Source organism: Charadrius vociferus, unplaced genomic scaffold, assembly GCF_000708025.1.
Source record: "Charadrius vociferus isolate BGI_N301 unplaced genomic scaffold, ASM70802v2 scaffold278, whole genome shotgun sequence".
NCBI lineage: Eukaryota > Metazoa > Chordata > Aves > Charadriiformes > Charadriidae > Charadrius > Charadrius vociferus.
The window spans coordinates 139,216-155,824 of record NW_009649705.1 but is presented as its reverse complement, the minus strand read 5'-3'; the positions used below and the strand labels follow the sequence as shown (position 1 = coordinate 155,824).

The window sequence follows — 16,609 nt, the reverse complement described above, 5'->3', positions numbered from 1 at the left end:
TACTCTCTGTATCAGAACAGATAAAAAAAACTGTTTACATCTACTATTGTAAAATATGCCAGAACTAATAATTCCAGGACTAGTAAATCCTGGATTGTTGTCACTGCCAAAATGAAATGTTTTGATTTCCCAACTTGAATTAACCAGATTTTTTCGGTCTTTACTGACACTCATGCACATGGTCCCTGTTCACATGCAGAGCTGATGTGTTAACATGAGGCAACTTTGGCTCCTTCCTGCTTTTGCAGCTTACAATTTTTCTGCTTTCACTTTCCTGTTTTTTTTTTTTCCTACTTGTTTATGTATAAAAAATGGGTATGCAGCTGCTGCTCCTGTCTAATTGAGTGATGCTTCATCTACCATTTGGTTACTTTAGTCCGTATGAACTGTAGTGATTGTCCCATTCATTGCTGATCTATAAAGTTTACTTGGTTTTTGTTATGTCATTCAGCCAGGTGATCTTTTGATTCAACAGTTTTTAAAATAGAAAATATTTGTAATAATAAGTGGAAGATTCAGTTCTGTGCTGGCACCTGAACAAGGGGCAAAATAGGACTTTTGATCCCCTGTGTGATAATGGTTGCGCAATCATTAAACTTTTCTTGCAGATTCTATTTTCTGTTGCTGATTATGACCAAATTTGCTCACATCTTGTCAGCATGTGATGGATAGCTTTATAACCTAATTGCCAGAAATGATGCCAGAATTTTGCAATGGTTTTTGATTGTGATGTTTTTCAGCATGTTGGCAATTCTTTCTCGTTTTTTGCCTTCTCCTTTTCTGGTTCCTGGGGTTGCTTTTTGTGCTCTTTGAGAGAACAAGAATTGTTCTGTTCAAACTGATATTCTACAAAGACTACATGCAGACTCAGAGCTGAAATAACTTGCTGAGTCCTTGTTGATGATATGGAAAACAAAACTGGATTGGTGGTGGTAATACATATTTATTATGTTTTTAACCATGCCATTAAAAGTGAAGGCTGAGGAGAGAAATGTACTTTCTAACTTTAGCAATCTGCAGCGTGGAGGTCTTCATTGTGGTTGTGTATATTCACTTAATAGCTAATAAAAGGAGATGACCAGTTCAGACGTAGGTCATGACACTGGATCTTTATAACAATGTAAATTTAATCCCATTAAAAGTATGGATAGCAAATGTAAAATTAATATTGTTTGCCTCTGTAGTTTCTGCATAAGTTGTTAGATCCGTGATTAAAAAAAAAATGCGCTATAGGTTGAAAGTGTAGCATTTCTTTTACAGAGCATTGGCTTTGACAACATGTCACATTGTTAGTTTTGCCTTGGACACTGTATTCTATGGTGAAACATGAAGACTCACTATTTTCCTTTTTCAATGTAGTATCTGAAGGTTATCTCGTTCTGCCCATGTCAGTTGCTTGTCCAGCATAGCTGCATTCCACAAAACTGCTGGGTGCATGGGGAGACACATCCGTGTACACCAGACGTTTTAAATAAGAGACACATACTTTTAGAATGCATCACTGCAATTCATCACTGCAATTCACTGCTAGAGTAAAATAAAATCACTCTGGTCTGCTATTCCTAAAATGAAGAAAAATCTTCAGACCCATGGAGGCAGCATGATGTTTCTAATGTGTTTTTTATTGAAAATGACTGTTGAGGTGCTGCAGTGACAAATGTATAAAGTCCAGCCAGCTTCTGAAACGTTGCCATAGATGCAAAATAAGAGTGGAAGAGTAAAAACAATACAAACAGTAAAAATAGTTTTTAGAGTTACCTTTCAATATCTAATGCTGTGCTGAATTTAGACTTCATGTGTTATTGGTGTTTGAAGTTACTCAAGAGGAGCTCCTGGCTATGTATCCTAAGCATTTCTCATAACGTGTCCATCTAAGCAGCAATGTTTGTAACTTTTTTTATAGAAATTTTTCCCTTTGGTTTGGTCAGGTCAATTTTATTTTCTTAAACTTTCATTTGTGTATTACCTTAGGATTTTTACTCTGCTATCTGTTACTGAAGCATCTTGTATGCGCCTTTTTTTTTTTTTAAAGTTGGGCATCAGACAGCCCATAGTATGCTTCTTAGCCCTCTGTTAACACTTTCCAGTGAGAACAAGAGGTGTTTCTCAAAGGGTAAGGTTTTGCTGGATTTTTAGTTGAACTCAGTTCAACTATTTCATAAAACTTTATACTTTGCCTTGTCTTCTGCATATTTATACTTTGTGGTCATCTTCATTGTCTTTAACCAACACATATAGTTGATATTCAATTGATCAGTTCTTACAAAGATAAAGGCTGAGGTCTTATGCTGATAGTGCAACAGCACCAGAGTTCAGACCTGATGTGCTCATGGAGGAGGCAGCTTATTAGACTTCTCTAGAGAATTTTGCATCATATCATGCAAAAAATCAACTAAAATTCAAGATTTTGCACAATTACTCTTTTGAGCAGCATGTAGCACACAGATGTCTGGGAGTCCATATTTGTCAGAATAAACAAGCACGCACTGGGGTGGGTGATAAAAAGTTATGTGGCCAGGTGGGGTTTTTGAATGTGTTGATTACTACTTTCTTTTACAGCATAAAGATTTTCTAAGGAGTGACTTCATCTAACATCTTTAAAATACTATGGATGGCAATGAAAATGTACTAATATGACAATACTAAATAATGAGCAATAATGGACATGGAATCACTTTTGTTTATTAATTGCTAAGAATTATGTGAATTTAGATGGATATGATTTTGCTTCCTCTTAAGTGCAGTGTAGTTGAAGAAACCAGGCTCAATATGTGCATGTTACATCTTCTTGTGGGAAGTGAACAGACCATTACAGAGAGAAGGACTTGGGAGTACCGGTGAATGAAAAGCCGGACATGAGCCAACAATGCGCGCTCGCAGGCCAGAAAGCCAACTCTATCCTGGGCTGCAACAAAAGCAGCATGGCCAGCAGGTTGAGGGAGGGGATTCTGCCCCTCTGCTCTGGTGAGACCCCACCTGGGGTCCAACTCTGGAGCCCTCAGCATAGGAAAGACATGGACCTGTTGGAGCAGGTCCAGAGGAGGGTCACAAAAATGATCACAGGGCTGGAACACCTCTCCTGTGAGGACAGGCTGAGAGAGTTGGGGCTGTTATGCCTGGAGAAGACTCGACTCTGGGGAGACCTTATGGCAGCCTTTCAGTACTTTAAGCACACCTACAGGAAAGATGGGAACAAACTTTTTAGCAGGGCCTGTTGTAATAGGCCAAGGAGTAATGGTTTTAAACTAAAAGACTAGATATAACGAAGAAAGTTTTTAAAGTGAGGGTGGTGAAACACTGGAGCAGGTTGCCCAAAGAGGTGGTCAATGCCCCATTCCTGGAACCATTGAAGGTCAGGTTGGATGGGGCTTTAAGCAACCTGATCTAGTTGAAGATGTCCCTGCTCATTGCAGGGGGATTGGACTCAATGACCTTTAAAGGTCTCTTCCAACCCAAACTATTCCATGGTTAAAGCTGCTGATAGATCATGGAAACTCTTTGAATGTTGTTGTTGGAACATTTTTGCCTCTAACTAACTGTGTCCTGGGCTTTACAAGTAAAAATAGGTGGTTTTCGATGGGAAGTGAAGTTACTATTTTAACAAGAGGGAAGAATGCGATTATGCCATTTATGGTTAGGGTTTTGAGTTCAGACACATTTGTATCAGGTTGTTTTTCAGCAATAATACAGTGAAGTTTCTGTAAACCGTTTTGGTAACACAGAGTTTTTTATCTTTTATTTTTGCAGCTTCAGAAATTGCTCACTATGGATCCAATAAAGAGAATTACCTCAGAACAGGCTATGCAGGATCCCTATTTCTTAGAAGATCCTCTTCCCACATCCGAGTAAGTGGTCAGTTTATTAACCGATCAGTACATCCAGAGATGCTTTAGAAATGCGTGCTTCCTCTCTGCTATAAATGTTTGTGAATATTGAGCTAAATACTTACTCTCTAACAACCAAAGAAAGCTATAACCACTAAAATGCCATTTGTGGTTTTTAAAATTAAGTAGCACTCTTATTAATCTCTTGCTTTATGGAACTTTGATCCTATTAGTCCCAGCACTAATCTTGTTATTCACTGACAGGTTGATTATGCACGCTACAGATCTTTGTAGACAACTGCTAAGTGCCCGCAGGTCCACTTCTCTGCTCCAGAATGCCATATGACACTCTCTAATTAGCTTACATTTTTCTGTCTTAGCCTTTGTTGTAAATTCAGTGGGTGGGGGAAGTCAATTCTTGTCTCTGTGCTGTCATCCTTAACAACTTAAATCCATTTTCTGTAGACACTCCTCTTTTTGTTTGCACAGGGAGATGTACAAAAGGAAGAAAATTTAGGGACAATGAGTGATTTTGTTAAAAATTAAGCCCACCTCCCAAAAGACTAGCCAGAGAGCATGATTGTCTGCCTTTTTAGGAAGGCTATTAGTGCATCCTGTGTATGATTCTCTACCATTATCTAGGGAATAATGTATAAAATATGGTATGTATATTTATAAGTAATTAAAAATGAAATTATTTCACTAAAACCTACTGGATTATTTATAACAGCTCCTGACCTGTCTCTGTGATTTAATGTTGTCATGTGAATGATTTGCTTTTGCAGAAACTGCTTTTAGGACAGCGCTTGGCTTTTTTCTCCACGTTAGGTTGGCATTTTAGTGTGAATATACAATGAGTAATGCTAACAGGTGTACAGAGACTTTATTATAAATACATTCTGCTGATTAAGGGCAGGTAAATATTAGCTTGCAGTAGCAAATTCATGTAGACCATGAGATATGAAGTGACAGATTAAATTTCTAGGTATTTTTAAACTTTGTTCCAGGTGGTTTTATTAATAGTCAGTGGAGTTTTCAGGAGTATTTTTAGTTAGTCCTGGGGTTGTGAATTACATGATAGCTGGATTAAGATAGCTCTTTGTGCCCTTGCAGATATCTAACAGGTGGTGTACCTTTCCAGACACCAGTTACCGGAAGTCATGAAAACTATTAGGAGTTTGACTGTATAAGAGGCAGTTGAAGATTAAAAGTACATGTTGAATAGGTTTACTAAGTATAGAATATGATGAAAGTAAGACGGGGAAAACTTCTCCGTTAGTTACAGATATTAGGCTGTGGCTCAGGCAACTTGAAACTAGCATGGGTGAAGTATGAATCTTACAGGTCTAACCCTTCTGTTCTAATACAGTGATAAATAGACTTTTCTGGGGGACAGTGTTTTTGCAGGTTGTCAAATCCCTTACCCAAAACGAGAATTTTTAACAGAAGAAGAACCAGATGATAAAGGAGACAAAGTAAGTACTGGAAGAACAGTATCATCATGCTTCACTGGCTTTCACACTATTTCCTGTTTTCATGTTATTTCACGTACTGCTTTTGAGTTGAAATTTTTCTTTGTGTTTAAACAATTGAGAAGAACCAGCAGCAGCAGCAGGGCAATAACCATACTAATGGAACTGGTCATCCAGGGAACCAAGACAACAGTCACACACAGGGACCCCCACTGAAAAAAGTGAGAGTTGTTCCTCCTACCACTACCTCAGGTGGACTTATTATGACCTCAGACTATCAGGTATTTGTTTTATTTATATATTGTGTATTTGGTTCTCATGTTTACAGCAGTGTTTCTTTAAGCTAAAAAAATAATTTTGTAAATGTCACTGTATTAACTGGTATTTTTTTGGCATCTTTCAGATGCATTTAGTTGATGGTTTGCCTGTAAATTGATATGCTGATGCTCTTTAGGTTAGCAGTAAGGAGATTAGGATCTGAGATTATTACAGTTACTGATTTTTACCTTCATATTGGGGAATGCTGATTGTGGACCAGGAGCCTGTATTGCTGTGCTCTGTATCACCTGAAAATACCATTCCTTATTTGAACAAGCCTGTAATAGTAGGAGGCAAAGTATATTGCAGCAAACAAGCTGTGAAATAAGAATCTGAACAAGAGTTTTAGTTGAGGAAATGGATGGGAAAGCAGTATTTTGGATGACAAACAGAAAGACTTGACATGATGCTGTCATAATCCCTGTTTTGAAGACCGAGGGAGATTCCAGGTTGAGTAAGCGACATATTCTAGATATTCTAGATTTTCTGAAGAGACAGGTGGGATGTTGGCAATCAATGAGGGAGGAATAAGAGGAGTGTAGGAAAAAAGCGTGAGTAAAACTTCAAAACTGTGTTCTACCCTTTCTGCATTTGAGTTTATGGTCAAACATTAGGAAATTGGAAGAGTCTGAAGGAGGAAATATCTGAGAGTCATCCCAGGGAATGATACCTGAATTTGTGGGTTTGGATGAGATTACTCCCAGAGAAGACAGTTAAGGACAGAACCTTTAGTTAATGCAAGCTAAGAAATTGCAAAAGAGGAGCAAGGAAGACTTTTCAAATGACGTGCATAGGAGTAGTTAGAGAGGTGGCAGATTTTGGAAGCCTAGGGAAGAGAAGATGTCAAGATTTTCATGCTGGTGAAAATGTTAGTCTGCAGGAGCTGATAAATACTGGTTCACATGGAGTGCATAGTGCAGAAGGCCAATTGGAAGACAGTCTTTGATGGAGTCGGAAGATGGGGAAGTCAGAAATTGCTGGCGGTGTTTTCAGTTAATTTGAAGATGCAAAAGGATAGTCTGTCCTTCCATCCCTCCCCCAATATCTGCAACCCACTCAAAACTTAGGGAGACTTAAAGAATACTGTCAATAAAGCTGCTGCTGTCAGCTTGCTTTTCACAGTTTGATACTGTTTCTCCATAAACACCAATGGTTTTGAAATCTTTCATTTTGGAGTTTGTTCTTGAGAGTACCAGATGTCCTCAAAGGCTGCCTGGGGGCGTTACCCTCATCCTTGTATAGATCTATATATTTTCAGCATTGGGCAAAACTTGAGGCTACCGAAAAACGTAAACCAAGGTCATTTTCAGGAGCACTACTGTAAGATCCTTCATAGAGCCCCCAAGTGCCTTTGCTCAACTTATCCCAGGACATCAGTAGCATTTCAGTTTTCAAGTTGTTCTCCTTGAACAACACAAATTTTTAGAGCTCTGTGAAACAGTGGTCAGTCTTAACTACAGCACTGCAGTGTGGGGTGCCTCTAAGTATAAACTTTGTCTTTCTTTTACTCGGGTTATGCATCACAGAGCACTCCTTTACAGGCGATTCATCCCATTCGATTTGGCGAGCTGCAAAGTTGATTGCTGTTTGGGCCTTTTAGCTGTCTCTTTCTACTAATTCTGTTCTGTGTGTGTATTTTTAAGAAGGCAAATGTAACTCTCTCTTAATCTTCCCCTCATGTTGAGCCACATACCTAAGGAGATCAATGCAGAGGTTGCACGTACTGTGTCAGGGAGCCCCATTTACATGCCCTATTTACTTGCCCTTCACCTCATTTTGCTACTGCAGCTTGGCAGTTTGAACAAACTTCAGCTTCCACTTCCTTGAGCAAGGGCTGAGATTTGCTAGTTGAGAAGTCAGAAGACTCAGATTGCTTCGGCAGGAGTTGATGTTGGTTTGTTTTCAGCTCACATTCATCGAAACTTTTGTACTCTCAGATGTCCATCCCAGGATTGTAGCTAGAGGTAGCCCTTGTAAACAAATGTAATTTCAGAATAATTTTGCCTGAGATAGTGATAACTGCTACTTTGCTATCTCAAGAGCTCTTATTGGTAAGTTGACTGCTCCTGACTAATCTTTTTGCTGTCTTTAGGTGGCAAACTGCCTGGTTTCCAAAAAAAAAAATATATATATATATATCTCCCCTTCAGTCTTGCAGGAAGGCAGTGGGTAGATTTTTTTTTTTTCTGATTAAGGTATCTGGAAAACATGGTAATCAAAGGGAGGAGACTTGAACTTGCTGGTGCTGGAACAAAAGCAGTTAAGTGTTGCCTATTGGTGGTTTCAGGTCTCCCTGAAAAAAATTCCTCACATTTTTGCTTCTGATCCTGCAACTTGAGGATATGGCAAACAAATATTACAATACAGCCCTCTGTTTTAATCAAACACCTGTTCCTTTGTTCTTCATTTAATTTGCTCAAATTCCCCATATAAAGCTTGTGAAGAAGGATTGCCATCTCCTGGGCAAGACACACTAAGACAGTTTCTCCATCCACTCAGAAGTCAAATTACTCTGTGCAGAGCAAGTTGACCTTGTATGCTTTTCTGCCATGCATAAAAATAGTAGACACATGGCACACAGACTTCCTTGCCTTCTCATTTAAATCTGGAATGTGACACTTCCAAAGGCAATGTGACTAAACAGGCTGGAGCAATTCCACTACTCTGAGCTTTTGCTTGTGATTAGCCTCTGGGTGCTTAATGGTATTTATAAAAGACTGGATATTTACATTTGTTCTTGAACAAAAGCCATTTGTTGTGCTGGGTGTCATGAAAGAATCTGATTTTTTTTTTAAGTGCGTCCATCTAAAATAAGACCTGTCTTAGAAGTCAGGATGGAGAAAATGTTTACAACTGACATGAATGGTCAGTATTTAAATGGTTAAACTTGTGATAGTTTCCTACATACAGGAGCCACACTTGTGCAAAAAGAATATTCAGAAAAAGAATACTCTGAAATACATCCTGTAGTTGTTACATGGAGCGGGGTGACCCAGAGCTGTGACACTTCTGCTGACAAGTGACTTAGTCCATCTCTTAAGACTGAAGGCAAATGTCACAAAAGCTCAGTCACTGTGTTGATGGTGCAGTTCATCAGTGCTGGTTTGTTCCCGCTGGCATTAAGTGCTGCTCCAGCTTTTCTTCCCCTTTATGCTATACACCCCCAGAGAATTAGCTCAGTCTTGTGAGCATATGTTAGCAGGTAGTGTTTCCCTTTTCATTTCTGCCATCGTCTCAGCATCCTGATTAGAGCTTCCATTATAAATGCTGAACGGCAGGAAAAAAAATTGAGCTGCTATTTATTATTCTGTGTTGCAACTTATAAAATCTGTAAAGCTATTTTAATATTTTACTTTTTCAGGATGTTGGTTCACCATAGTTTTGTGTATTCAGGTCTCAGTAGCAATACCCTAGCCCTGGAATATTCACCTTAGAGAAGTTTCCAGACCTTTACTAGAAACAACTTTTGCTAAAAATCCTAATACATCTTGTGATACCAAGAGTTCAGAAGTTACACAACAGTTTCTAAATGCTGCAAAATTTGTGTATGTGTAAAGCTTAACATAAATGTAAAACAGCACAGTAATGTCCTGAAATTGTGTTAATATAATGGAATGTTAAACACTACTAAGTGCTCATATGCTTAGATTGAAAATCTGACAATCATTTTTCCTTTATAATGCATGATGTGTAAATAGCTAACTTCTAGGTTAAAATTGAAGTAGGCAGTTGCTGGTTTGCTCAGAGCTTCTTGCAGTGATGAATGCTCCACTTAATAGATAATTGTAGAAATGCTGGTTGAAAGGGCCTCTAGACCATCTAGCCGGGTGTCCCACTTGAAGCAGGACTGTTGCTAATGCTAAATCAGGTCAGCCATGGCTTTGTTTAGCTGAGTCTTACAAACCTCCATAGTTGGAGACTTCACAGCATCTCTGGGCAAGTTCTTCTAGTGCTATACTGGTCTCTTAGTGATTTATTTTTCTTTTAATTTTTTTTTACCCCTAATGTCCAACCTGAACCTTCCAAGCCACAGTCTATGTCCATTTCTCCTGGAAATAGTGAGTTCCACTGAGAAGTGTGTGGTTGTTCTCTTTAACTCTCCTTCAAGTATTTGTAAGGCTGCTGCTAGATGACACCATAGCCTAAATAATCACAGTGCTCTCAGCCTTTACTCCTAGGTCACACACAAGGGTGTCAAGCATAGCTTTTGTATAAGAAAATCTCCAGAATAATGCTCGTCAGCAGTAAGATGCACAGATGTTTGGACCTCCACCCCAACATACCTTCTTGGTAGGGGAAGGGAGCAAGTGGAGAAGACTGCTGCTGTGAGCGGTGGTTGCCTTGTGTAACATGCAGGTGTACTATAGCCATCTGGAGGGTTGGTTGGAGGTTTGACTATGATGGGTGTAGATTCACAGGCGGTAGTTGGGATGGATAACTAAAGGGTGGTAGCTGTCACTGTCTAATCTGGCTTTCCTGATGTTCATACCTGCACCTGCTGTAATCAGAGTAGGTGAAAAGAAGCCTGGAAGTGCAGCTGCTTTGAGACTGTGTGCTTGGTACCTCTTGAAATAAATCAGTAGGTGATGTCTTGCGATGTACCTGTTACGAAGGACTGCATTTCCTCTGCTTTTACCCCTCTACAGCGTTCCAACCCCCATGCTGCCTACCCCAACCCCGGACCAAGCACATCACAGCCACAGAGCAGCATGGGATATTCAACTACCTCCCAGCAGCCCCCACAGTACTCGCATCAGACGCATCGGTACTGAGCTGCATCCCAATAACGTCAATGCACTGTTGCTAATGCTGCAGGACCGGCCGCGCAGCTGCCTGCCTGGAACCCGGCTTGGGCCACGAGAATGTACTGTACAACCACACCTCCAACCTGTCCGATCGCCACGATCCACCCCCTTCCACAGAGCGGAATAGTGGCTCCCAAATTGTACCTGTTTTTTGGGGTTAGACTTGAAAAGAAAGTGCTAGCACAGTTTGTGTTGTGGATATGCTACTTCCATAGTTTACTTGACATGGTTCAGACTGACCGATGCATTTTTTTTCAGTGACAGTCTGTAGCAGTTGAAGCTGTGAAATGTGCTAGGGGCAAGCATTTTTGTTGTCGTATGTGGTGAATTCTCTTGATGTAACAACTTTATCTGACCAATAGTACACAACATCTTTGAACTGGTACTTGAAGCATACAGTATACGTTACCATGGCAAAAAAGCAAACAAACCGTGACTCGGATTGAGACAATTTTGATAGACGTTTATTTTTAGTGACTTTTGTGGGTTGGTTTAGTTTCCACCTCGATCAATGTTTTATGACCGACACGATGAGATTTTTTTAAGAACATGGAAACGTTTGCATTTTTTCCCAGCAATTACAAATGTCCCAAAGATTAATTTCCAGCATAAGTTTTTGGTTTTGTTTTTAAATCTATGACTTGACTGGTATTAAAGCTGCTATTTGATAGTAAAATAAGTATGGTGTCATTGATATAAACATGTTTGGTTCAGCAAACAAACTAAAATGATTGTCATAGACAGTGTTTTATTTTTTTCCTGTTGGTGTTAATGATTTGTGAGCATGCTTTGGGATTAAAAAAGCATGAATGATATTTCCTAAAAAGGTGCGGCATCCATTCAGATATTTCGTCATGATTTTTGAGAACCAGCTTGGTGTAGTGGATTTTAAATTTTGTTCAGTTAATTATTTTTTTTTTAAATGTTCGCACGTTGTTTAGGGGTGCCATTCCTACAGCAGAGGATCAAGGTGTTAGGAGAGCCTTAGAATTTATGAGGAAAAACTTACATACAATGTACTGTATCAAACTATTTTACATGAATGACGCAAGTATTCTGAATAAAAAAAAATCAAACATTGTTAAAACAAGGTGTTATGTAATAAATTTATTTTTCATAAATCTGCATATGACCTTTGCCTGTATTCCTTTTTATCAATGACAACACCCACTCCCCGTTGTACATCTGTATGAGGTTGAGTCCTGAGAAACAGTATCTGACAGGAATTTTTCTTGCAAGAGAGCAGGCTTCTGTTAACGGAATCACAGAATCACGGAATTTTCGGAGTTGGAAGGGACCTCTAGAGATCATCTAGTCCAACTCCCCTGCTAAAGCAGGATTGCCCAGAGCACATTACTCAGGACTGCATCCAGGCAGGTCTTGAAAATCTCCAGAGAAGGGGACTCCACAACCTCCCTGGGCAGCCTGTGCCAGTGCTCTGTCACCCGAACTGTAAAAAGTTTTTCCGTGTGTTGGAACGGAACTTCCTATGTTCCAACTTGTGCCCATTGCCCCTCGTCCTGTCACTGGGAACCACCGAGAAGAGTCTGGCTCCATCCTCCTTCAACCCACCCTTTAGATACTTGTACACAGTAACAAGGTCTCCCCTCAGCCTTCTCTTCTCCAGGCTAAAGAGTCCCAGCTCTCTCAGCCTTTCCTCATAAGGGAGATGCTCCAGTCCCTCAGTCATCTTGGTTGCCCTTCGCTGGACTCTCTCCAGCAGTTCCCTGTCCCTCTTGAACTGGAGAGCCCAAAACTGGACACAGTATTCCAGTTGTGGCCTCACCAGTGCCGAGTAGAGGGGGAAAATGACCTCCCTCGACCTACTGGTCACACTCTTCCCTATGCAGCCCAGGATTCCATTGGCCTTTTTGGCGACAAGGGCACATTGCTGGCTCATGGATAATTTACTGTCTACCAAGACCCCCAGATCCTTCTCCTCAGAACTACTTCCCAGCAGGTCCACCCCTAACCTATACTGGTGCCTAGCTGAGAAGAAATTATTTTCCTTCAAGAGCAGAAAAAAATACAGTGCCTTCGCAAAATGTCATTACCCCTGTTGTGTACATGTAGCTGATCCGCTGGAGATATGCTGAACGTGGGTTTATTACTAGCTACATCTCATAGATCAGACAGCTCCTTTTCATCTACAGAATCTAGAGACATTCCTGTCTGAATAGTTCTAAGGTTTCTGCTATTCGTTCTTATCCTGGTATCTAATACCACACCGTGATTTTGTGACATAAATGTATGCAATATACACGGGATTTTTTTCCGCAAGTGCTCTGTGTGGTGTAAACATCAGCCAGTATGGTCTGTTCAAATGCAGTGAGCTGCTGACAGGGAGCAAAAGAAAAACCAAATAGGCAGCCAGCCTGAAATGCGAACCGTGTTTGAGGTGAAGATGGAATTATCTGAGTGGAGCAGAGGTTTAAGTACTCAGGAGACTTAAAACCCAATAAAAAAAAAATCTGAGTGCAGTTTATGCTGCCTTAGTAACACTGTGGTATCAACCCTCTTCATTTTGACACAAGTCTTGTCAAAATCTGGCTTATCTCAGTTTCTGGAATAAAAATAAATATATAAGTGGGAGTGCCTTCTTTTTGTTTCTCAAATGACAGCCTTTTTTTGTCCTTTCCTTAATTTATATATGGGCTTTGAACTTGCCTGTTCGGTATCTCTAAACTCTTACCAGCTACTGAAATGACGATGGGAGTAACTTTTCTTTGGCTAGAGTACTGTTGGCCTAGATTTTTTTTCTTTTTTATTGATGCATATTCATATTTATGCATAATAGTTAATGTTATTCATAGTGATGCATAACGGTTAATATTATTCCTATTAATGCCAGCCTGATTTGATACGAGTATATTGTGATGTCTCCAACGCTTTGTTCGAAAGTAGCAGGCTGGCTTTAATTTCAGTTTTGCAAATGGAAATGCATCCAACCGACAAAAAGGACTCTTGCCATTAGTTTGCGCTTGAATTTAATTTTCCTATTAAGAAGGCATTTGAGATGAAGACGCAGCTTATCAGCTAATTATAATAAAACTAAATTATACTCTACATTTAGTTCTAAATAGTCTGCTACTCCATTTGCAGTAATTTCATTCATTCTACTCCATTTTTAATAGACGTATCGCAGATTACCTCGACAAACTGAAATCCTACGGGGAAGTCAAATCTTAATATTTGAGTTGTTCTGCTGTCTGAGTCAGCTGGTCAGTTGGGAGGAGGAATTTGAGGTTTCTTTCTCTAGAGCTGTGGAAAGAAAAGGTTTTTCAATGCTTGGTATAACCTCTGATACCTTCGAGATGGGGTATATTTCTGTTGCCGATAAGGTTAATCTTGTCATATTCATGACAATTATAAATGATCTGCTGCATCAAATAAGTTTTTTAATACTGGTTTTTGGAATACTGAGGGTAAGGCTCTAAATTACTTTCCTGAACTGTTTAAAAAAAAAAAAAACAAAAAAACAAAAAAAACAGCCTGTCCCTGTTTTGCTCTGGGTGACTTTTTACATGGGGGATGCAGAACGGGGAGGAAGAAAGTACCTTTGAGAACATTTAATAGAAGATGTGCAAGTTCCTGTGAGGGAGATGGCAGCTGGGCACGCAGAAGCGGCCGGCGCATGAGCCCTGCCCCGTTCCTCCCCTCACTCAGCGTTTGTTACTCAACTGAAGAACTTCATAGCTTTTCATTTTTCACCAACAATTATCTGGCCCAATCTGAGCGTATTTCAACTAACTGGAGTCTGGGAGCCTGTCTGTGTTGACCGACTAAAGAACAAGTTGTTTTTCTAGAGTAGGCTTATGCTGAAAATGGGCTGCAAGCTGAACTTGATGGTGAGGATAAATAAGCTCCTGCGCCTGGGCGCTGACAGCAAGCCTAGCTTCGGCCAGCTCTGAACCTATCGCACCTGCTAACAACCCAGCTTCTTTAAGAAGAAATAAGTAACTTCTGCAATGACCGCTTTTAAAGAGGGTTTCGGCATTAGCGGTGGGGAGGAGCAGTCTGAGGAAGGAAATGAGACTGGTTCCGTCCTGTCCTTGCCTGTGCGTATCCATAAATTGGAAAATACTCGCTGAATGGCCTGTGGTAATGCTCGAGCACTGCCCCGCTGAGGGGTAGGCCAGTGGTAGTTTAGGTTTTCTTTCAGCTTCCTTTTTCCTTCATTCTGAAGCCACTGCTGGGCAGAGCCTCTTCTGGGTCTGGGGCGATTCATGTGTAGGCAGCAAACCCCTCCGGCAGCCAGGGCGGTGGGCCTGAGCGGGAGGGAGGGAAGCAAACGCATCTCTCCAAATTCCTTTTTACTTTCTGCGTGCGATGCTTAGTTTTTATGGGATTTATGTTTCTGTGCTTTGCTGTCTCAGGGCAGATATGTAATGCAGGTGGCAGGCCATTGCCTGGTCAAACAGTGTGGCAGTCCTGGGCATCTGATTTCCACTAGATGGGCTCCTCGAAAAGAAACGAGCAAGTTACTCCATGTTTCTTTGCTGAGGGCCATCAGCAGCCCAAGTCCCAAGTGTCTCATCAGCTACTGTGTCCATGGTAGCTTTGCACAAAGCTTTCTCTGTAACGTGGAGCAGCACATTTCTGTGCGGCTGATCATTAGGCTGTTATTGTATAGGAAGTGGTGTCAACTCAACTCTCCTTTGCCAACTGAAACAAGAAGATGACAGCAAAGCATGCCTGGAGTGTGAGTGAAGCATGCAGGAGTTAGCCGTGTCATGAGAAATGGCCTGAAGCTCTGTCAAAAAGGATCTTGGAAGCTGTTCCTGTGTTTTTCACCTTCTTGTATGTCTCTTGCCCGCTCAGACCCCAGCAGAGGTGGCAGCTGGTGAGAACAAGGGTTGGAGTCCGTTGCAAGTGAAGGTTTTCTGTGAAGAAATTACCTGTGCTGTTGCCTAGCATCCAACGCTTTCTTTCTAAAATTGCTCTTTGAACAATAAGCAGCTCCTGTTGTATCTCCCCCAAGCCCGCCCTGGCTTCACTTGAAAGGCAAGCAGTGATCTCTGCCTTTCATGTATGGTGGCTGGTGATGGTTTCATGGGCGCGCTTAGGCAATTTGACTGCTTAGGCAATTTGACTGCCACCAAGTGGGATAATGGTGGTGGGATGGAGCCTGCAGGATTTCATATTGGTTATTGTGTAGCAGAAAGGAACGACATAGATTATTTCTTGGAGCCAGTGGTGAAGCTGCAGACCTGCCATTTGGACTAAAAGTTGTTGCCATTGTTAAATTGAGCCTATTTTGTGCAGAAGGGCTGAATAATGTGGTGCTCCCTACATGCTATTTTAGTTACACCCCTGAACAGAGCAGCCCTTTTTTGTTGGGTAACGCAACGTCTCAGCATCTTCCTCCAGGCTAAATGGTGACAGTGCTTCAGGATGCTAGTTCTGAGACAGTTTAATAGCCAGCGTCCCTTGAGACCAAGGTAGATGAGCTTAATTCAGTGTAATTTGCTTGTCACAGCTGTGGATAAAGAACGCTTTGTGAAATAATGTCAGACATCTGAATGATGGGATGTACAAACTGTGTTCTAGCAGTAGGAGAGGTAGAGAAAAAGGCGCTTACCCGTTGAAAGCAAAACAGAAACAGAGGTGCTTCTTCCACCAGGACTCTTGCAATAAGTTCCTCTCCTTGAGGATTTTAAGCAGCCTTTTTCTTGGTGGTTGGCTTCAACGCTGGCAGAAGGCAGCTATCTCCAGAGGACTGCTAAAGGGATCCGGGCCTGTAGAACTTGGCACCAGTGCCGATGTTAATGAAGCCACTGCCCTGGGGTGACACACACCAGCTCCAGCCTGGGACGGGAATCTGGACAAGCTCCATCACTGCTCTGAAAGCTCCCACGTCACAACATATTGAAAAGCGCTTTTCAGCCTGCCAGGATTAGGGTGTCTTTCCACAGCCCTCACACTGAGTTTAACTATCTCTTTGCATTTCTGGTCCTGCTTAGGTGGGCTGGATACTCCGCTGGAGCCAGGGGAGGTGGAGAAGGGCCAGCGCAAGAACCGCTTGTTATTTCAGCGGCTGGTCTTCCCACAAGATGCTGGCAGGGTATGCATAGAGCTATTCTTACTAATCAACTTCTTAAATTAAAATTCTTTTGCTGTTTATAGTGTTTCTCAAATATAGGTAGGGACTTGTGAGGCTTCCTACACCAACCTTAGTGAGCTCTTCCTG

General features: G+C 41.1%; 1 protein-coding gene across 1 annotated transcript in view; it reads left to right on the top strand.

Moving 5' to 3' along the window:
- CDK8 (cyclin-dependent kinase 8) overlaps window positions 1-11,546 on the top strand; it is a 66,237-nt gene extending 54,691 nt beyond the window's left edge. Inside the window, exons 12-15 of the mRNA XM_009890636.1 lie at window positions 3,748-3,845; window positions 5,221-5,299; window positions 5,419-5,577; window positions 10,261-11,546. Of these exons, the coding sequence (XP_009888938.1) occupies window positions 3,748-3,845; window positions 5,221-5,299; window positions 5,419-5,577; window positions 10,261-10,386 (462 nt within the window). The 3' untranslated portion in view covers window positions 10,387-11,546. The remainder of the gene's footprint in view (window positions 1-3,747; window positions 3,846-5,220; window positions 5,300-5,418; window positions 5,578-10,260) is intronic.
- Window positions 11,547-16,609: the final 5,063 nt, after the last annotated feature.